This window comes from Hyla sarda, chromosome 1 (genome assembly GCF_029499605.1).
Source record: "Hyla sarda isolate aHylSar1 chromosome 1, aHylSar1.hap1, whole genome shotgun sequence".
In the NCBI taxonomy this organism is placed as follows: Eukaryota; Metazoa; Chordata; class Amphibia; order Anura; family Hylidae; genus Hyla; species Hyla sarda.
The window spans coordinates 591,658,738-591,682,754 of NC_079189.1; the positions used below are offsets into that span (position 1 = coordinate 591,658,738).

Consider the following 24,017-nt stretch of genomic DNA (forward strand, 5'->3'; position numbering starts at 1 on the left):
ATATACACCGCAGGAGAAATGCTAGCACAGGCTTCCAGTATCCGTATACACTGCTATATACTACTATATACACCGCAGGAGAAATGCTAGCACAGGCTTCCAGTATCCGTATACACTGCTATATACTACTATATACACCGCAGGAGAAATGCTAGCACAGGCTTCCAGTATCCGTAGTTTCAGGTGCTGCAGAATGGGCAAAACAAAAATTGGAATAGGACCCTCAGTTTACGCAGAAGATTTTGTTCAGTGATGAGGAAACTTTTATGTGAATGGTGAAGTTAACAAACAAAACCACTGCTATTGGTCTGACACTAACCCATATTGGATAGATCCCTCCAAGACTGTTGGAAAACAAAAATTGATGGTATGGTGTGGTATATGGGGTACAAAGATAGTGGGGCCATGCTTCATCAATGGAAACCTCAAGGCCACTGGATATACCAAATTGCTACATGATGATGTGTTTCCCTCTTTATGCACTGAAGCTGGCACGTTCCCTGAGTATTTCCACCAAGATGGTGCACCACCACATTATGGGTGTCAGGTCCGAGCATTCCTGGATGAACAGTTTCCTGGAAAGTGGATTGGTCGTCATGGGCCAGTTGAATGGCCCCCAAGGTCTCCCGATCTAACCCCCTTAGACTTTTATTTTTGGGGTCATCTGAAGGCAATTGCTGTGAAGAAACTACGGATACTGGAAGCCTGTGCTAGCATTTCTCCTGCGGTGTATATAGTAGTATATAGCAGTATATAGAGAAGAGGGTTGCATTGACAATCCAACACAATGGGCAGCACATTGAACACATTTTATAAGTGGTCAGAAACTTGTAAATAACTCATGAAAGAATAAAGTTATGTTAAAACCAAGCACATCATTGTTTTTCTTGCGAAATTCCCAATAAGTTTGATGTGTCACATGACCCTCTTCCTATTGAAAAAACAAAAGTTGGATTCAAAATGTCCGACTTCAAAATGGCCGCCATGGTCACCACCCATCTTGAAAAGTTTCCCCCCTCACATATACTAATATGCCACACACAGGAAGATAATATCACCAACCATTCCCATTTTATTAAGGTGTATCCATATAAATGGCCCACCCTGTATATTAAACGTGTATAAAAATGTGCAAAAAGGCAGCCTAATCTGACGGATCACGTTTTACATGGAAGGCCGGGTTCTTACGAACCCGGCCTTCCATGTATAACGTGATCCGTCAGATTAGGCCGCCTTCTTGCACTATATTATACACGTTTCACGTGTAAGTTTCACGCCTCTATATAAAAAGACAATTACAGCAGTGTCCGTGTGTTGCATTAATAAGGAGAAACGTTTGGTCTGGACTTGGACCCTTTAACCCCTTTCTAGCTCTGGTGCCTGGAAAGCATCATCTGCCGAGCGCTGTACACGGGGCGCAGCAGTGGTGTCCTATTTTCTTTCTACACATTTAGCAGGTGTGTAACACTAAAAACTCAATGCACATCTGGCTGACTTGGTCTCCTTCCAGACAACTACTTTAAGCTGGATTTACGCTACCTTGCCGCTCAACTTTTGGACCAAGTACAAATGAGTCATCAAACTACAGTCAAAACACATTATAAGAAGAAAAAAACTACAAAAACTTCCCAGGATGTAACCAATCTTGAAGGTTTCTGAACCAATAACTCTTCCTATGCTCTTAAGAGATCTTGTTATTTCCATAATACATACACCAGGAACATGGCCAAAGTTCTCATCCCCAGGCCTGGAGGAAATGGATTTCCTTTTCTTTGCTATTCATCAAGGAGTGATAATTCCATAATACCGCCATATAGGACATGAAATCGGGGATATAACGTAGGCTGTGTGATTGGACTCTGGGGAAAAGCCCTAAAGGATATGAAGGATCACTGATGTGTTCAAAGAGCAAATCTGGAGAATGGTTCATTTCCGCAGGTAATACAAGGAACCAAAGCGTAAGGACCAGGACTTGTGTATGGGCTGTGTACAATATCACTTTTAAAGGGGTACGCCGCCCTAGACATCTTATCCCCTATCCTTTGGATGTCTAATGGCGGGTGGTACGCCCGCTTGCCCCCCCCCCCCCCCCTATCTCCGGGACGGTAGCTAGGAGCTTCCATGTTCGTGACACCATGCCATGCCCCCTCCATTCATGCATATGGTCACGGCTGTGGTTGCCCGTGATCTGGCAAGGAGCGGAGTTCGCTCCGTACACTCGATGACTGGGGTGCATTGCCAGAGATGGCAGGAGTCCCAGTGGCAGGACCCCCAACATCAGACAACTTATTCCCTATCCTTTGGATGGGGGATAAGATGTTTAGGGGCAGTGTACCCCTTTTAAGGGTCTATTCATATGTACATTATCCTGCGCAGATTTGAAATTGTGTTCAATCATTTAGTTTACAGGGAAATCTGCAGCATCAAATATGAATATACCCTAAGGGTTATGTCACACATCCTTATTTTTGCTGCGGATTTGCAATGGGTAGCAAAATCTGCTGGAGCAAAAAATAAGGACGTGTGAACTGACAGGATATAACTCAGGATCAGTACAGGATAAGTAATGTAAGGTATATACACAGTGATCTCACCAGCAGAATAGTGAGTACAACTCTGGAGTATAATACGGGATATAACTCAGGATCAGTACAGGATAAGTAATGTAATGTATGTACACAGTGACCTCACCAGCAGAATAGTGAGTGCAGCTCTGGAGTATAATACACGATATAACTAAGGATCAGTACAGGATAAGTAATGTAATGTATGTACACAGTGACCTCACCAGCAGAATAGTGAGTACAGCTCTGGAGTATAATACAGGATATAACTCAGGATCAGTACAGGATAAGTAATGTATGTACACAGTGACCCCACCAGCAGAATAGTGAGTACAGCTTTGGGGTATAATACAGGATATAACTCAGGATAAGTAATGTAATGTATGCCCAGAATGACTTCAACAGCAGAATAGTGAGTGCAGCTCTACAGTATAATACAAGATGTAACTATATTTTAAACATATAACTTACCTCCTCGTGTAGCTAGTACAGTACCGCCATAAGAGAAAGCTATACAGGTGGTATCGGTGCCTGGTGCGTGAGCCTGTCGGCAGTGGAACTTTGTGTGAACCTGATAAAAGAAAATGAACAAAACATTAATCATGACTGTGACTTTTCTACTCGAATTCTATATCCACACTTATAGACAATTTGTATAAGGCCAGTGGATCTTAAAATTAGGTAGCTTTGCTTACAGGATTATAAACCTTCTACCATTAAGTGTATACAGTGCAGAGCTATCTTACACATTGCAAGCAAACTAAACAATGGGATCCTCTTGGTAAAATTGTTCCCTAACACTATCCAATCACAAGATGTGTTGCTGCTGGGTCCCCAGGGAAAACAAACCAATACACTGTTCTTGATGAAGATAATGGGCATAATGCATGTACATGTAACCAAGCATTACACCGGGATTCAAAGAGGTAGTTTATGTATCATGCTCTGCCACCCCAGACATAACACCACAGTGTATCAGTTCATATATATATATATATATATATATATATATATATTTATATATATATTATTATATATATATATATATATATATATATATATATGTGTGTGTATAATCAGGGATGTGGAAATTATATAGCCCGACGCCCGGGACATGCAGTTTTGAGCACCGGGCAGGTGGATTCTTCCAGCATTTAGCCCGGCTTCGGGCAAGCAGCGCTAAATGCCGGAAGAATTTTAAATGTGTGCGCAGCGTGTGTATTGTACCTGCGGCCTCCTTCCTGAAGCGGTGCGCACTATCCGTGACGTCATAGGAAGCGCAGGACGCCGGGACGCATAGGCAGCGGCGTGACGCTGACGTCCCGTGCGGCGCCTGGGATGACGTCACTTGACGTGCTCATCGTGCATTCCCCGGCCCGCGCATCGCGCATCCCCTGGCCCGCGCATCCCCTGGCCCGCGCATCCCCTGGCCCGCGCATCCCCTGGCCCGCGCATCGTGCATCCCCCGGCAAGGTCCTGCGATCTTTACAGGCAGCAGTAAGTGTAAAACGTCCATAGAGATATTTTTAAGGGGGTATAATTGTTTAAATAGGAACCCTACCTAGGTGATCATGTATATCTGGGGGCCTGTACATCAATTGGGAACCCCTATCTCTTTATCAGGTGGGGCTCCAGTTGTTGGAAAACTACAACTCCCAGCATGCCCAGACAGCCATTGGCTGTCCGAGCATGCAGGGAGTTGTAGTTTTGCAACAGCTGGAGGCTTCCTGGTTGGAGAAACAGCGGTATACTGTCTGCACAGTGTTTCCCAACCAGGTGGTGCCTCCAGCAGTTGCAAAACTACAACTCCCAGCATGCTCGGACAGCCAATGGCTGTCTGGGCATGCTGGGAGTTGTAGTTTTGTAACAGCTAGAGGCTCCCTGGTTGGAGAAACAGCGGTATACTGTCTGCCCAGTGTTTCCCAACCAGGTGGTGCCTCCAGCTGTTGCAAAACTACAACTCCCAGCATGCTCAGACAGCCAGTGGCTGTCTGGGCATGCTGGGAGTTGTAGTTTTGCAACAGCTGGAGGCTTCCTGGTTGGAGAAACAGCGGTATACTGGCTGCACAGTGTTTCCCAACCAGGTGGTGCCTCCAGCTGTTGCAAAACTACAACTCCCAGCATGCTCGGACAGCCAATGGCTGTCTGGGCATGCTGGGAGTTGTAGTTTTGCAACAGCTAGAGGCTCCCTGGTTGGAGAAACAGCGGTATACTGGCTGCACAGAGTGTCACAGCTCACTCCCCCACTGTGACACACAGGTCCCAGCACATAGAAGATGCCCCATTATCCTTATGTGCGGGCGGTGAAAATTTTATATATAAAATTACCATTATTCAGTATGAACAGGTAAACCGCCCTGCCCTAGGGGGTCATATATATCTGGGGACCTGTACACCTATTGGGAACCCGTATCTCATAATCAGGTGGGGCTCCCCACAGGGATGTGGAATTCCTATCGCCCGAGGCCCGACAAACAGTTTTGGGCGCCGAGCAGGTGAAATTGTCCGGCCCTTAGCCCGGCTTCGGGCAAGCAGGGCCGGACCTGACAAGTGCGGTGGCGATCTGCAGTCTGTATGGAGCGGGCTCGGGATTCCTGGCCGCTCCATACTCTGCAGCCCCCGGCTGTTTTCAGTAGCCGGGGGCCGCCGCTAATAGCCAGCATGCGGTGATCGCCACGGCTGGCTATTAACCCTTTAGATCGCCGCTGTCAAAGCTGACAGCGGCATCTAAAGGGAGATGTGAATGCTCCCTGGTGGGCTAGTGGGGTGGATCGCCCCCCCCCCCCCCCCCCGCAGCGCGATCGCAGGGGGGAGATCCACTATAGAGGTAGCCGGAGGACTTACTTACCTCTGCTTCCTCCTGTCCCGGCTCTGTCATTGATAGATCCTGGCTGGACCAGGCTCTATCAATGGATCACAGAGCACACAGATTAATAGAGTTCAATAGAATCTATTCATCTGTCTGAGGAATCTAATGATTCCTCCTATAAGTCTAATAAAGTGTAAAAAAAAAAAAAAAAAGTTTTAATAAAAGTTTGAAAGACACATTAACCCAGTGGTCTTCAAACTGTGCCCCTCCAGATGTTACAAAACTACAATTCCCAGCATGCCAGGACTGTCCGGGCATGCTGAGAGTTGTAGTTTTGCAACATCTGGAGGGCCACAGTTTGAAGACCGCTGCATTAACCCCTTCCATGTTAAAAGTTCAAATCACCCCCTTTTCCTATACACAAACATGCAAACATAATAAAAATAAACATATTTGGTATCGCTTTGTGCGTAATTGTACGACCTATGAAAATATAACATTATGTATCCCGTACGGTAAATGTAATAAAAATACCAAACCACAGACTTGCAATTTTTATAATATCCCATAAAAAAAAGTTAAAAAGCGATTAAAAAGTCAGATCAATACCAAGATGGTACCGATACAGAAAACAGATTATGGCGCAAAACATGAGCCCTCATACAGCCTGGTATGCGGGAAAAAAAAAATAAAGCTACAGAGGTTAAAAAATGGCAATTAAAAAAATTAGAAAACGTTCAGAATTAGTAAAACATGATGTAAACGATACAAATCTGGTATTGCTGTAATCAGGCGCCTAAAGTATAAAACTAACATGTTACCTCAACCACAAGGTAAATGGCGCAGAAAAGAAAACCACCAAATCTGCAAAATTATCTTTTACTATTTCAATATTATAGTAGGTAATTATGGCTATTATAGGGCGAGGAGGAAAAAATTAGAGCGTAAAAGCGAAAATTGGCCCGGACAAGTAGATCGTCATGAGGGACAAGTAGATTTTGCTCCATTTTAGTCCCGTGGACAAGTAGTTTTTTATAAAATTTCCACACCCCTGAGTATATATACATATTTTTTTATTTTTCCACTTATTAAAAAGGGCGTTGTTCCATCACAGAAACATCTTCCCATATGTAGCTGATAGTAAGTGATCACGCAGATTTTCCTGGGGAGGCAGTGTTCATATGCCCTGAATAGGTATACAGGCAACATATTAAAAACCTGTATTTAACTCCTTAACCCCTTAAGGACTCAGCCCATTTTGGCCTTTTATATTTTCATCCACAGACTAGTATGAGGGCTTGTTTTTTGCGCGACCAGTTGTCTTTTGTAATGACATCACTCATTATATCATAAAATGTATGGCGCAACCAAAAAACACTATTTTTGTGGGGAAATTAAAACGAAAAACGCAATTTTGCTAATTTTGAAAGGTTTCGCTTTCACGTCGTACAATTTATGGTAAAAATGACATGTGTTCTTTATTCTGAGGGTCAATACGATTAAAATGATACCCATTATTATATACTTTTATATTATTGTTGCGCTTAAAAAAAATCACAAACTTTTTAACCAAATTAGTACGTTTATAATCCCTTCATTTTGATGACCTCTAACTTTTTTATTTTTCCGTATAAGCGGCGGTATGGGGGCTCATTTTTTGCGCCATGATCTGTACTTTTTTTTGATACCACATTTGCATATGAAAAACGTTTAATTAATTTTTTATAATTTTTTTTAAATAAAATGCATTACAAAAGTAGGAATTTTGGACTTTTTTTTTTTTTTTTCGTTCACGCCGTTCACCGTACGGGATCATTAACATTTTATTTTAATAGTTCGGACATTTACGCACGCGGCGATACCAAATATGTCTATAAAAAATGTTTTTTACACTTTTTGGGGGTAAAATAGGAAAAAACGGACGTTTTACTTTTTTATTGGGGGAGGGGATTTTTCACTTTTTTTTTTACTTTTACATTTTTTTACATTTTTTTTTACACTTGAATAGTCCCCATAGGGGACTATTCATAGCAATACCATGATTGCTAATACTGATCTGTTCTATGTATAGGACATAGAACAGATCAGTATTATCGGTCATCTCCTGCTCTGGTCTGCTCGATCACAGACCAGAGCAGGAGACGCCGGGAGCCGCACGGAGGAAGGAGAGGGGACCTCCGTGCGCCGTTATGAATGATCGGATCCCCGCAGCAGATGCCGGGATCTGTATTGATCCCGGCACCTGAGGGGTTAATGGCGGACGCCCGCGAGTTCGCGGGCGTCGGCCATTGCCGGCGGGTCCCTGGCTGCGATCAGCAGCCGGGATCAGCCGCGCATGACATGGGCATCGCTCCGATGCCCGCGGTTATACATAGGACGTAAATGTACGTCCTGGTGCGTTAAGTACCACCTCACCAGGACGTACATTTACGTCCTGCGTCCTTAAGGGGTTAAGGACCAAGCACATTTTCACCTTAAGGACCAGGCCAATTTTATTTTAGCATTTTTGATTTTTCCTCCTCGCCTTCTAAAATCCATAACTCTTTTATATTTCCATCTACAGACCCATATAAGGGCTTGTTTTTTGCGTGACCAATTGTACTTTGTAATGAAACCTCTCATTTTATCATAAAATGTACGGCGAACCCCAAATTTAAAAAAAAAAAATTTTAGGGAGGAAATCTAAATGAAAACCACAATTTTGCACATTTTGGAAGGTTTCGTTTTCACACTGTACAATTCACGGTAAAAATGACATGTGTCCTTTATTCTGTGGGTCAATATGATTAAAATGATACCCATCGCTAGATACTATTATATTTTTGTACCGCTTAAAAAAAATTTAAAACTTTTTGTACAAAATAAGTAATCTAAAATCGCCCTATTTTGACCACCTATAACTTTTTCATTTTTCTGTATAAAGGGCGGTATGAGGGCTCATTTTTTGCGCCGTCATTTGTACTTTTTATCGATACCACATTTGTATATATAAAACTTTTATATAATTTTTTATGATTTACGTTTACGCCGTTCACCGTACGGGATCATTATATTTTGATAGTTCGGACATTTACGCACGCGGCAATATCAAATATGTTTTTTACGCTTTTTGGGGGTAAAATGGGAAAAACTGACAATTTTCATTTTTATTGGGGGAGGGGATTCACTTTTTTTAAATTTATTTTTTTACACTTTTTATGTCCCCATAGGGAACTATCTATAGCAATCATTAAATTTCTAATACTTTTCAGTGCTATGTATAGGGCATAGCACTGATCAGTATTATCGGTGATCTTCTGCTCTGGTCTGTGCAATCTCAGACCAGAGCAGGAGACGCTGGGAGACGGACGGAGGCAGGTGAGGGGACCTCCGTCCGCCATTACATATAATCGGATCGCTGCGGCAGCGCTGCGGGCAAACCGATTATCCATTTTAACTTGCGAATTGCCGCAGATGCCTGTACAGATCACAGCATCTGAGGGGTTAATGGCTGACATCTACGCGATCGTCGGCTGCTGATAGCAGCTGCTACCTGCCGTGTATGACGCGTGCATCGCTCCAATGCCCGCAATTATACACAGGATGTAAATATACGTCCTGGTGCGCGAAGTACCGCCAAACCAGGACGTATATTTACGTCTGTAGTCGTTAAGGGGTTAAAAAATATATATATAAATAAAGGGAATGTTTAGTGTGACATAGAATTAACAGAAGCTCGGTGCAGGACTTTTGCCAGTATATGCTGGAACCTGATTCTGGAAAATGTCGCTTTGAAGAAAATTAAATCCTATTGTTCCATAACAAATAGAAAAAAAAAAAAAAATCTAAAAACATGACTGGTTTAATATATCAACTGTTTTCTGACACCAGATCCAAAAATTTACCAGCAGCAGGAGTGTAAGTGAGAAACAGCAGAAGGCAAGACAAAAGGACTGAGTAGCGAGCAAAGGCGAGGAATGTGACCATTCTCCCGGCGTATGTGCGTCTTTCGGTCCCTCAGACATTAACAATATGTTATTAAGAGTCTTTTCCAGGAACGCTGAGGATTAAGACAGTAAAAATGGAAGACGGACGAGGACCATTTATGACTGTGCGAGAGGAACAGCAGAACGCAGTGTCACATAGAAGACAGGCCATTTATAGCGCGCTAAATGTAAACACGGGAATTCTAACATCTGAAAATAAAAAAACGTTTTCTTTCCCAGTAACACGCACATGGATTCAACAGGTTACAGTTCATACATTCAGAATCAGTACATTGAAATTCCTTTAATCAAAACATCATCCCAAAACCTAGAAATCCCTATAATTTCCAAGCGCTGTATACTCAAGATTTTCTGAAACCTATTGGGAGAGTAATCTCTGGCACAGGCTATTCGGTGGCTCTAGGTTATCACCCCAATTCTTCACTATGGTCCTTACATGTTTGTTGTTTGTGTATTCAGGACCATTATCTTAAGTTTTTTATTCTTTTTGGTCTGTTATTCCCAGTTTTGTCCCCTGATGATCGTGACACCATCTAGGTGAAACACGTAGGGATGTTTTGGTTTGTTTATGTACATGTTTTGGCTTATTCTACCTGCATCTTGCTCTGTGTGTAATTGCCATTAATCATACCTAGCCAGGGTACAATTTGTATTCTTACTAACCACACAATTAGCCCTTTAAGTAGGATATATTTTTCTTGTAGGTGTTAGGCTAGGTTCACATGGACGTTCTCTCCCATCCTGCTAATCTCCCGTTATTACTGCTAAGGCCTCTCTCACAATGCCATCAAACGCCACTATTTGGAGTTCCATCTGCAATCCGGCCAGAAGGACAGGAGTTTAGCGGAGAAAAAAAAATAGTGCAAGCTCAAATTTTTTTCTATGCTAAAATTCTGTAAAATTACCAGGTCACCGACAGACCACATGCAAGCGAATGGGGGCCGACGGGACCCGGCAGTAGCCATTTTCATCCGAACTGTTTCAGGGTCCAATCAGCTCAAAAAACAAAACAAAAAAAGAGCCAATCCGACCCTTAACGGGACGGATGCAAATGGCCGCATGAAACCAGCCTAAACAGACCATACTAACAAACGGATGCAAAAGGATGCAAACTGATGCAAAGTGATAAAAAAAAAATAACAGACAAGAGGCATCCTTTTTCATCAGTTTTGCATCCGTTTATATCCTTTATTTTCCGTTTGTGTCAGTTTTTCTTTTCTGTCTGGCAACTTCCTGATTGCTCACACATGCTCAGAAGTAATAACTGATCAAAAATGTATTGGAAAAAAACGGATGCAAAAGTAGGACATTAAAAGAAAACTGTCAGATATTTTCTCCCGCACTATCCACAGTACTGGTGGATAGTGCGGGAGACGCTGATTAAAACGAGCCCTACCTTACCCGGATCTGCCTGGCCGTTCGCCCGCAATTGTAGTTTTATGCTATGTGTATATCTTGCTGTAACTGGCACGGGCGGGGCTTCTGCAGGTTAACTGGCACTGACGTCAGTGCCGCTTATGAATATTCATCACCCTCTCCCTCCAGCTCTCCCTCTCTTCGCCGCTCCTAACTGGAGGGAGGGGGGATGAATATTCATAAGTGGCGCTGATGCCCCGCCCCTGCCAGTTACAGCAAGATATACGCATAGAATAAAACTACAATTGCGGGCGAACGGCCGGGCGGATCCGGGTAAGGTAGGGCTCGTTTTAATCAGCGGCTTTCACACTTTTCACCAGTACAATGGATAGTGCGGGAGAAAATATCTGACAGTTTTCCTTTAAGGTCTTCCATTTAAGGTCGTTCGTTTCCTATAGACTTCTGTTTTCCTTCCGTTTGCATGCACTGTCTTTTTTCCTGTCAAAAAAAAGAATCGGAGTAGAAACCAAATGGGTGCAAACGGATGAGAAAAGATTGTAAAACAATCCCACTGACATCAATGAGATCCTTTTACATCCGTTTGCAAAAGGCTTGAACTGATTTTACTAACAGACATGACCTAACTGAGGCAGACGTCAAGGTGGACGAGCCCTTAGTCTTGATACATAATTCACTTTCCTAGTATTTCCTTTAGGATAGGGTCGCATGTGTCATATTTTGCTGTGTATTTTCCTCCCCAATAAAGTCATTTGCTACCAACTTACTTAAAGGGGTGCCAGTGTCGGGAGCTCGTGACGTCATAGCCCTGCCCCTTCATAATGTCACACCCCGCCCCCTCATTGCAGGTTTATGGAAGCGGGCGTCACAGCAGTCACGCCCCCGACCATAGACTTGCATTGAGGGGGCGGAACATGAGGTCATGAGGGGGCAGGGCTATGACGTCACGAGCTCCCGTGTTTGGAACAGTTTGTTCGAAATGCTGAGCAGCAGAGCACCCCTTTAAATGCATAGGAACATAGGCAGCAGTAAATACACAGCAAAATACGGTACGTGTGACCCTACCCTTAGAGGGTATTACTTTATTTCTCGATGTCTTGATAAAAGTTTTATCTTGCTACTATGCAACAGTGAACTTGTCGGTTGGCGGGCATAGTCATATGCTTTTCTCTCTATTTCCCAACAAGTTTTATCTGTACAGTTTTCTGACTCTAGTGTTTCCCTCTGACCAAATTCAAACCTGCAATTGTGTACAAGAAGCTGTAACCGTATCAGATTAATTTGCTCTGAATTCTTATCCCATTGGGGGCCATCAGATCACCTCACGTTCTGACCTCAGGGGTTATGACCTCAATAAGGTGAGGCGTGCACTAACAGCAGCTTCAGATGTCACGGAATATGGAAATAAATGAAATATGGAACTGGCAAATAAACAAGAAATGAAAAGAAGCGGCTAAACTCTGCGAGCACCTGCGATGACATGGTCACATCCCATTAACTTCACAAAGCCAGCGGGAGGGCAGAGCCTGAAGGTCGGGGAGGGTTCACACCACACACATTAGAATGGTAACAGAAAGGAAAAATAAAGTCTACTACTAATAACATAGTCTGCTATGTCCATGTTGGATGGAGGCTATTGCAATGTATCTTGTGACATCAAAATTCTACTGTAGATCTTGTTGCAAATTCACAGTCGGTGGATTCACCCTATAAATTGAAAGGGTAAAATATTCTGTAGATTAGAGCATACTTGTATATTTTTTTTAAAGTTTTTAAAAATCTGCATGCATATTTTTCTTACATCCAAAGGATAGGGGGAAAGGTGTCTGATAGGTAGGATCCCGCTACTAGGACCATCCCCGATCTCCGTACAGCACCCATACCGCATTCTCCATTTTAAACTGTATGCTTAGAATGCTGTGTTTCTGTGGCCGGAGACATGACGTCATGCCTCGCCCCCTCTGTTCATGTCTATGGGACAGCCGTCACACCCCCTCCCATATGCATGAATGGAGGGGCGCAGTGTGACGCCACAAGGAGGCGTGGTGTCATGAATGGAGGGGGGTGTGGAGTCACAAGGGGGCATGGCATGATGTCTTCGGTCAAGGAAACCCAGAATTTTAAACATACTGGTGCAGCAAGGAGATTGTGGGGGTTCCCAGTGGCGGGACCCCCCATGATCAGACATCTTATGCCCTATCCTTTGGCTAGGGGGTAAGATGCCTGTGGGAAGAGTACCTCTTTAACCATTCAGAATGGTGGCAAGGTGATGTTATTCAGCCCCTCCATGGTGCACAGCTATTTCTCATTCTTTACATTTTAGAGCTGGGTTGTTTGGCAGTAGTACACCCAGGACTTTCTTTCCCTTACTTCTCTGGCCAATCACAGTATATGCTCCTGTATTTTATACCATAAAAAATAGCTAAAAGAAAAGTGCACTGGACTGAACCACTTCATTACAGACTTGTGATAAGGATTCAGGACTGAACTCAGACCAAGTTTGACTGTCATCAAGTTCTACAACTATAACGTGTAGCGTGACTATTTTAGGGTGTGATTCGGATGCTATGTTTTGTTTCTTTAAAGCACAATTTTGAGCCTCAATAAACGGTAATTTTTCCGTCTAGAATTGCCTGAAAACTTTAGACTTTTTAGAGCTTTTTGGGCTGCTTTTTGGCTATTTCCATAAACTTTTTTGGGCAATGTTAAAATGTTTTTTAACTCCAGCTCAAGAAACAGCTATTTTCAGTTGGGAAGCTTTTTGGGACCTTTCCAGTGAGAAGAATGGTACAAATTGTGTGGCAAAATAAGGCTGCATTATGTATCACAGAGCTAGATATAAAAAAAAATCCTAATACTTAAAGGGGTTATCCAGGAATAAAAAAAAACAGCTCCATGTCTGTCCCCAGGTTGTGTGTGGTATTACAACTTGACTCCATTCACTTCAATGGAACTGAGCTGCAGAACCACACCCAATCTGGAGACTGACAGGGAGCGTGTTTTGAAAGAAATTAGCTCTATATTCTATTCTTGTTTAACCCTTTTAATTATAAAGCCATAAAATGTAACTATACAAGAACAAATAGCCCTTTTCCCACTGGAATCAACACAATACAATGGGAAAAGTATGGCAGTTGTTGGACAGTAATATGGCCCAAAAGGCTGAGTGGCACGCTATATAGTATTTGCAAAACACTATAAAAAGTTAAAAACAAAGAAATGTTGTGGACAAGTTGTGGTAGTACTTAAAGTACAATGAAGTGAGCGTAAGGAAGAGATACGTGAGGGCAAAGAAAGAATTATCCACCAAAGGAGGGGTTATGAGATCAGAAAACGACATTTATTTCCTCTTATGTGTCCATATGGGGGAGAAGAAAGCTGCACAGTCAAATCTTGAGGCATTATGTACCTGAGACCCTGTATGACTTAGGTGAACAAAAAAAAAAACTTTGAGAAATGTTGGATTTTAGCCGTCACCCAGGAACGAGTCCAGAAAAGCCTTTGGGTCAAAAGGACAAAGATCGATTTGTCAAATCAATATTTTAATATTAGAAGTAAACAAGAAACAACAGTGGCACCGATACCTTTGGCCTCCTAAGACCACGAGATGGAGACGGCGTCCCGCTAGACTGGAAATCCACCCTGGCAACGGAGGTGCTAGGACAATAAAGACCGTAGTCACTAAAATGTAGTAAATAAAGAAAAAAGGTGTCCTGCACTCACCGCTTCTATCCAGGTAATCCTGCTCCCATCTCGGGTCACGACTCGAACACGGAAGACATGGGTTGTGGAGCGCTCAGAGGCGACTGCCGGCGGTTTCACGCATAGGAATGCGCTTCATCCGGCCTCGTTCGAAGCGCATTCCTATGCGTGAAACCGCCGGCAGTCGCCTCTGAGCGCTCCACAACCCATGTCTTCCGTGTTCGAGTCGTGACCCGAGATGGGAGCAGGATTACCTGGATAGAAGCGGTGAGTGCAGGACACCTTTTTTCTTTATTTACTACAATATTTTAATATGATGAAAGTTAAAGGTTTTCATGATGATGGACTTTTTAAGGAGATAGCATTAATGTAAGGATGGAATATGTGTAGTAAGGAAGGTACATGAATTGTTACTTTGAATGGTTTTATGCTCCTAGGTCATTTTGTGTGTTGTTTATTTTCACCTTTTTAATTCTAATGTCAGAAACCATGGGGTTAAACAGTTCTGACCACTCTCTCTGTTTTGTTTTGGACTACACCCAGCTGTCGCTCCTGTCCTTGCTTCCTCTCCTGTCTCTAAATCTGTGCCAGAGGATGAACCTATGCAGATAGGGTCCATTTGTACCCTGGAAGAACGCGGGGGGGGGGGGGTTAGGTTTCGTCAACTCTATGGCCTGTGTTTTTACTGTGGAGAGGACACTCATTTCAGAGGATCCTGTATCAAGCATCCCCGTCCAAGTGCTAATCGGGGAGGCCACTTGGACGCACAGGTATGTCATGTCCCTCAGAGAACTACACCTGGCAAAGTTCTTCTGGGGGCTTGTTTCATCTTCAGTGCAATTACCTGAGACTGTCTTAGAACTAGTTTTGCAGCAGCCTCTGACTAAATTGTGTGTGGTAATATCTTAGGCAATAAATGTTTGGAAATTAATCATGTGGATTTGGAGTCTGAAAAGAGTGAAGATGATTGTGAGGACACCAATGAGTGGTGTGACATTGAGGATGAGGATACTGATGTACAAATTTCCTCTCAGGTTGTGTAGGGTCCAGTGGCCCCTCCTAAAAGGGGGGGGGGGGGGGGTACTATCCGAACCCGTGTGGTCAAACGGTTCTGACAGCGCTCTGTTTGGTTTTGGGATACACCCAGCTGTCTGGACTGGTCAGCTGATGTGATGTTGATGTGAGCACCTGGTCTGGGCCTATATAAGCTGTCAGTCTACTCTCAATCCTTGCCTGCTATAGAGCTCTGTATACTCCTAGCTAGCCTTTATATTGTATCTGTTATATCTGGCATTTTGGCCCTTTGGCTCCGCTCTCCGACTCTTCTCCTAGCTTTGCGAACTGGCTTATCTGTAACCTCTTGGTATCGACTCGGACTGTGGACAGCAACTTATTGGGGGAGATTTATCAAAACCTGTCCAGTGGAAAAGCTGCCCAGTTGTCCATAGGAACCAAGCATATCGCTTCTTTCGTTTTTAGGAAGGCCTGTGAAAAATGAAAGAAGCAATCTGATTGGTTGCTATAGGAACCTGGGCAACTTTTCCTCTGCACTGTTTTTGATAAATCTCTAAATTTTTCTGTTAGTTTGAGAGATTCCATTCTGTGTCCTGACCTCCATCTGCATTATAGTTTATTATTTAGACGCGACTGCCCTCTCTTATTGTAAGTAGGGACCATCACAGTGGTTACGGACCCACTACCTTGGACGGGTACGTAGGTAGGCAGGGATAGGGGGAGTGGGCGAGATTAGTGTGCACTCCTTCCCTGCCCAGACTTGACATCTAATCCTAGAAATGAGAGTCTATAGAAGACTAGAAGAGTGATAAATATCTGTACTGTGTGTGCTCATTCTTCGTATATATGTGTACAAGATTTGGCACTGGGATGTATTGTGCATGCACATGATGACTCTGTAGTATTTTATTCTATACAATTTTTTATTATTTATTGGCACATAAAATTAGAATGTCTTTATTTGTAATAATTTATTTCATGTCTCATTGATTATTATATATTGGCACACACAGCTTAGTATTTTTTTAAAGTTCTATATATATTCTTGAAAAAGTGTTCTTTTTTTGTTTTTTATATTTCTTTATGTTGAATGAAATTAATAGTGTAAATAAATGTACTGATGCTGGTGTAAGGGTGCATTAACACTACAATTCTTTCATACGGTGACCGGATCCGGCTGGGAGATGTGAAAACTGGGCGCTCCCGTATCCCAGCCGGACCCGGCCCGCATCTCATTAATTTGAAAGAGCCGACCGGAGTCAGATAGTGATTCCGGTCGGTTCATTTTTGCCCTGTATCCGGCTGGACTGAAAACCATGGTACACTATGGTTTTCAGTCTGTTCACAAAACCGGATACAGGGGGAAAAAATGAGCAGACCGATATCACTATCTGACACCAGTCGGCTCATTCAATTTAATGAGATGCGGGCCGGGTCCGGGAGAACCAGGATCTCCCAACTGGGTCTGGTCACCGTATGAAAGAATCGTGGTGTGAACGGACCCTAACACAAACTAGGTATGGGTATTGCTGTGCGGTATATGGATATGTAGATTATATAGCTGGATTTACCTTTTGCACTTTTTTCAATTATCACTTGGCAATGCACGCTGTCACTTATTTTTCGTTTATATGTTTTGCATCTTCACATTTTTATTATATTGTAATTTTATTATTATGTTGATTATTTTTTTTTTTTATTACTCAGTAATCTATTTATCTACAACAAACAACCCTTTGTTGCCTTCCGCTCCCACTCCCACTCCCACAATATAGAGGGGGGGGGGGGGATGGCAGGTTTCCAATGCAATGGCACACCCTCAGTATTAGCATTAAGTGAGCCAGATGTTGGGAATTTAACATATTTGTGAAACTAAAATATGATTTGCCGATGGCAAAACTAAATATGGCAATAGAATGATGTCATAGTTATTCCCCTGACTAAGCAGGAGGTGAAATGTGCCGCAGGCACGTGGACAACTTAAAGGGGTATTCCGGCCAATGACATCTTATTCTCTATCCAAAGGATAGGGCATATGATGACTGATCGTGGGGGGCCAGACTTTGGGACCCCTAGCGATCTCCGTGCAGCACCGGAATTCTATGCCGGGCCGCTACTCCAGTCTCGGAAACCTCTGTTTTTCCGGGACAGGAGATGTGATGTCACACCATACCCCTCCATTCATGTCTATGGGAAGGGGAGTGACGATCGTAGACATGAATGGAGGGGGCGAGGCGTGACATCACGTCTCCAGTCCCGGAAACTGGAGCAGCAGCCTGGCATAGAATGCGGGTGCTGCATGGAGATCATGGGGGGTCCTAGCAGAGGGCACCCCGCAATTAGACATCTTATGTCCTATCCTTTGGAAAGGGGATACAATGTCTTTGGCCAGAATACCCCTTTAAACAGTCAGTACGTGTTTGTACATATATGTTTCATTTCTGTAGAATTAGTGGGCACTATATAAGCAACAGGAAATAAATAGATTAAATGCCACAATTTAATTCAGCAAAGGAAAAACACTTGCTCGGCCTTGCAGTTCATTACACATACTGTAGGTGTGAACTTACTATCGAGCTGCTGTAAAACAATAAGAAAGTATTTCCCATCACACGTCTGTCCGATACTTTGTTTATTTCGAACAGTGACTTTCCTGAGGCTTGTGACTCAGATGGGAAAGTTCTACTCTGATTCTGCAAAGAGCCAATCATGTCAATGAGTCAGGTCTATCCCAGGAATGGATGGAATTCCAGATGTGTGTCCCCAGGCGACAGTAGATGTGTTACATTACAGGTCTGACCCAGTGACCTTCTCAATAATACTAGAATTATATAAGATGCAGCCTAGCACACCGAGAAGAAAAAGTATGGAGTGTTGCACCTGGGTCCTAATGCCTCAACTGGGCCCAAAAAATGCTCTATACAACTTAATGAGGGGACGGGGACACTGCTTTACATTCCCCCCTTGTCTCCCACCTGCCTGCGCCGCACATCTCCCGCCCGCAACAAGACTACAACTCCCAGCATGCCTTCACTGTAAGGGCATGATGAGGTGTAGTCCCCCATCCTCTCATTAAGTTAGATAGAGTAAGGGGGATGGAATCAGACAGAGCACGGGCGGCTGCAGAGTGATGCCAGCCCGGGCTCCTTTTAACATATAACAGAGCAGCGGAGTTCTAGTCCCAACTGTAAGATCGAATTTCCCACCAGGTCCCGTGATTGGCTGTTCGGTCCCAGCCAATCACGGGATCCAGCAGGAAATAAGTAAGCTCTTGCTTACAGCCAAAAGTCGCACAAAAATTTGCTTAGGTGCTAACTTTTATAAGCAAAAAAGAGCTCTAAATCCCTTGATAAATGTCCCCCTACATTCAAACCAAGCATAACTTGATAGAATGATGGACCGGTTACTAGGACTGGTTGTGGAGGGTATAAACATGCGGAATATAACAACAAAATGAACACTGGGTGGGTAGTCACGTAGACAAATGTTATAGTGGTAGAAGGCTCTGATTTATGATCCCTCTTCATCAGGCTTTGTTAAGAAGTTGATACTTTAGTGACCTGAAGGCATTGTCCTTTTCATCTTTCAGACTGCCACCATAAATCACAAGTTTAACACCAATGAGTTCAACAGGAGTGAGACCTATAGAGACGTTCAATGGAGGGGCTTAATCTCTGTAGAAATGAAAAGTTCTACAACATTCTAATAGACCGTGTTTCAAGAAATGTGCTTCCCATCAGTGAATAAAAAGCATCCAGACTGATACATTGTACATAGCTAGTCCTGCTCTCAGCTGAGAAGTGGAGACAATTGTATCCAGTCTAGACAATGCTCTGTGAGCTAAACATCCTGGTCTCCAGACTGATACATTGTACATAGCTAGTCCTGCTCTCAGCTGAGAAGTGGAGACAATTGTATTCAGTCAAGACAATGCTCTGTGAGCTAAACAGCCTGGACTCCAGACTGATACATTGTACATAGCTAGTCCTGCTCTCAGCTGAGAAGTGGAGACAATTGTATCCAGTCTAGACAATGCTCTGTGAGCTAAACATCCTGGACTCCAGACTGATACATTGTACATAGCTAGTCCTTCTCTCAGCTCAGAAGTGGGGACAATTGTATCCAGTCTAGACAATGCTCTGTGAGCTAAACATCCTGGGCTCCAGACTGATACATTGTACATAGCTAGTCCTGCTCTCAGCTGAGAAGTGGAGACAATTGTATCCAGTGTAGACAATGCTCTGTGAGCTAAACATCCTCGACTCCAGACTGATACATTGTACATAGCTAGTCCTGCTCTCAGCTGAGAAGTGGAAACAATTGTATCCAGTCTAGACAATGCTCTGTGAGCTAAACATCCTGGACTCCAGACTGATACATTGTACATAGCTAGTCCTGCTCTCAGCTGAGAAGTGGAGACAATTGTATCCAGTCTAGACAATGCTCTGTGAGCTAAACAGCCTGGACTCCAGACTGATACATTGTACATAGCTAGTCCTGCTCTCAGCTGAGAAGTGGGGAAAATTGTATCCAGTCTAGACAATGCTCTGTGAGCTAAACATCCTGGACTCCAGACTGATACATTGTACATAGCTAGTCCTGCTCTCAGCTGAGAAGTGGAGACAATTGTATCCAGTCTAGACAATGCTCTGTGAGCTAAACATCCTGGACTCCAAACTGATACATTGCACATAGCTAATCCTGCTCTCAGCTGAGAAGTGGATACAATTGTCTCCACTTCTCAGCTGAGAGCAGGACTAGCTATGTACAATGTATCAGTCTGGGGTCCAGGCTGTTTAGCTCACAGAGCATTGTCTAGACTGGATACAATTGTCTCCACTTCTCAGCTGAGAGCAGGACTAGCTATATACAATGTATCAGTCTGGAGTCCAGGATGTTTAGCTCACAGAGCATTGTCTAGACTGGATACAATAGTCTCCACTTCTCAGCTGAGAGCAGGACTAGCTATGTTCAATGTATCAGTCTGGGGTCCAGGCTGTTTAGCTCACAGAGCATTGTCTAGACTGGATACAATAGTCTCCACTTCTCAGCTGAGAGCAGGACTAGCTATGTTCAATGTATCAGTCTGGAGTCCAGGCTGTTTAGCTCACAGAGCATTGTCTAGACTGGATACAATTGTCTCCACTTCTCAGCTGAGAGCAGGACTAGCTATGTTCAATGTATCAGTCTGGGGTCCAGGCTGTTTAGCTTACAGAGCATTGTCTAGACTGGATACAATTGTCTCCACTTCTCAGCTGAGAGCAGGACTAGCTATGTTCAATGTATCAGTCTGGGGTCCAGGCTGTTTAGCTCACAGAGCATTGCCTAGACTGGATACAATTGTCTCCACTTCTCAGCTGACAGCAGGACTAGCTATGTACAATGTATCAGTCTGGAGTCCAGGATGTTTAGCTCACAGAGCATTGTCTAGACTGGATACAATTGTCTCCACTTCTCAGCTGACAGCAGGACTAGCTATGTACAATGTATCAGTCTGGAGTCCAGGATGTACAATTAAAAAGAGCAGCTTCTAGCCAGACCTATGTGTCCCTCTGATAACAGGTGAGAAATCCACCCCGTGTAGTCTGATCCTGCAGTCATACTAATCTGTCTACCAACCTATTGAATGTGTAATATCAAGGAGTAGCGGCCGGTGTAATGATGTATGACTGCAGGATCAGACTACATAGCTTGTGATTGTAGTCTGCCACCATGGAGATGCTTAGGAGCTGTATACACAGAATGGAATAAGATTTTTAAGAATCTTTGATATTTTTCATTGGAGTTATAGGCTTTCAAAAGTGAAGATAAAATTTAAAAAGCTTTTCTACCTAAATTAAAAAAAACAATAAGATACAAAATTCGCCACCTGTCTAACCTAGTCTTGTACTTCTTCGTGACTTGGCAGATCTGTAGTTTACTTTATATAAATGATTGTTACATCAGCGGTCAGATTTAACGCTAAATGTTATATTCTGACAAATAGTAAATGGATCAAAACCTTCCTATTTGTGTTGGCTGCATTCTTTGGGATTTCAGTGTTACACTGGAGACATATCCAGGGAAGTCTTATTATTCCAAATCATTCCGATATCAATTAATGATTTTCCCAAGAACAAAGCTTTATACAGTGGTCCCTCAAGTTAGAATATTAATTGATTCCAGGATGACCATTGTATGTTGAAACCATTGTATGCTGCGACCATAACTCTATGGAAACCTGGTAATTGGTTCTGAAGCCACCAAAACGTCATCCAAAAATAGGAAAAAGTGACGATTAAACAAAAATAAGTAGATAACTAATACAGATAAAGCAAATCCTTATATATAAAAGTAATAAAGATCTGCTGGGAGCTGTAATCACTGTCTATTTAGAGGACAGGAGCTTCTTCAGGGTCCTGTACAGTACACGCAATGTTCCAAAAAAGTAATGGAGCCGCCCTCACCTGGTGTCCAAAGGAGCAGATAACCCTGGTACAGGTAAAGAGTACAGAACATGTAATACCGCCGCCTGTACTGTAGGGGGCGCTACCAGACACCAGTCTTCCCAGATGAAACCAGTTTTTACTGAACACCTTTGTGAAAACTGGAATTTACTGCTTTTCCCTAGTTGAAACCAGTTTTTTTACTGAGTACCTTTGTGGAAACTATAATTTACTGCTTATCAAAAACCTTAATGTAAGTTAAAACTGGTTTAAACTGGAGAAAACTAGTTTAAACGAAATGACTGTAATACGCGAAAAAAGTTGGGCACCTGATGATCAGACAACTCAGAGGAGGTATCAGCCTGCTATGTATCGTTAAAGTCTGTTTAAAAACTAGTTTTAACTAGGGAAGCCTGTTTGAGTGAAAAGAATCAGTTAAAAGCAATTAAAAATGTTAATTGTGAATTAAACCATTTCTATGACATAGCATTTGTTGAGGATACAACAATATTTGGTATAATATATAGGATACAACATTTGTTTTTTGTATTAGCAGTAACATTCTAGTTTGAACTAAGGTGTTCAGTAAAAACCTGGTTTAAACTAGGGACAAGCAGTAAATCCTAGTTTTCACAAAGGTGTTCAGTCAAAACTGGATTTTACTAGGGACAGTCAAAACTGGATTTCACTGGGGAAAAGCAGTAAATTCTGGTTTTCACATAGACGTTCGGTCAAAAGTTGTTGTTTTTTTTTTTACCAGGGAAGAGCAGTATATTCTAGTTTTCACAAAGGCATTCAGTCAAAACTGAATTTCCCTTGGGAAAACCAGTTTCAACTAAAATCCAGTTTATATATATGTGTATATATATATATATATATATATATATATATAAATATGCACATTGCTAAGACCTTTTTGTCTCTCGCAAATGCAGCCTTTTAATTTAAGGGGTACTCCGCTGCTCAGCATTTGGAACAAACTGTTCCGAACGCTGGAGCCAGTTCCGGGAGCTTGTAACGTCATAGCCCTGCCCGCTCGTGACGCCACACCCCCTCAATGATGCAAGTCTATGGGAGGGGGCGTGGCAGCCATCACGCCCCCTCCCATAGCCTTGCATTGAGGGGGTGGGGTATATTGTAATGAGGGGGTGGGGCTATGACATCACAAGCTCACGGCGCCGTCTCCAGCGTTCAGAACAGTTTGTTCCAAACGCTTAGCAGCAAGGCACCCCTTTAATATGTAAATGAGGCTCAAGTGCCCAGGACGTGTTACCTAGCTTGGCCAGAGAAGTGGATCCAGTCTAGAAAATGCTTTGTGATCTAAACAGCCTGGACTCCAGACTGCTACATTGTAGTAAACTAATGGAGAGAAGTGTGCATCTGTTGGCTACAACTGTAACAAAACCTTAGGTGTGATAAGTATCTTGTCTGTACAGGTATCAAGATAAACAAAGATAGCAATGGGTTGCCGATGTATCGGTCAATAAGTGCTGGCCGAGCCCGCAGATGATCTAATGTGTATGGGGGCCTCATGACACTCCCCTTATGGCAGATATCAGGGTAGAGAAGGATCGGATATGCATGACTTCAATGGCCTAATGCCTTTGTTCTTGTAGAGATCAGACACAGTCAGGAATGGGGCAGCATCATTATCCGTTTTACATGGCCGTCAGCTGCCTCTGCTGATGCGCTAACAGCTATTTTAGGTGTATAGTCAGAAAAGAATTGCTGAGAATTGGTCAGAAAAATATAGACATCTGAGTAATGCTGACAAGAAAGCAGGAATACAGTAACCATATGCCAAATGTGAAGGAAAATCTAGCTCACCACTTCGATGTAGTGCACGGACCTGTGCCCGGCAAGGTAGGGATCGACCGATATCGTTTTTTTAGGGCCGATACCGATAATCGGTGCAGGTTAGGGCTGATAGCCGATAACTTATACCGATATTCCGTATAAGTTATCGGCTATTTAACCCCCTGCGACACCGCTGCAGATCATTTAAAGTGGGCGCTTTAAATCAATGATCTGCAGTGGCTTTTGCGGGGCCATAGGCCGCCGCCGCCACCACCCGCTTCTCTCCCCCTACCTGTCAGGGTGGTCCGGGCCATCAATCCTTCCTGTAGTGTCCGGCGCCATTCCG

General features: G+C 43.2%; 1 protein-coding gene across 3 annotated transcripts in view; it reads right to left on the reverse strand.

Annotated features, from left to right (window-relative positions):
* The window catches only part of WDR70 (WD repeat domain 70), a 292,771-nt gene that overhangs the window by 76,228 nt on the left and 192,526 nt on the right, over nt 1-24,017 (reverse strand). For all 3 annotated transcript variants that reach the window (XM_056546328.1, XM_056546336.1, XM_056546343.1), the window contains exon 11: nt 3,036-3,135. In XM_056546328.1, the coding sequence (XP_056402303.1) occupies nt 3,036-3,135 (100 nt within the window). The remainder of the gene's footprint in view (nt 1-3,035; nt 3,136-24,017) is intronic.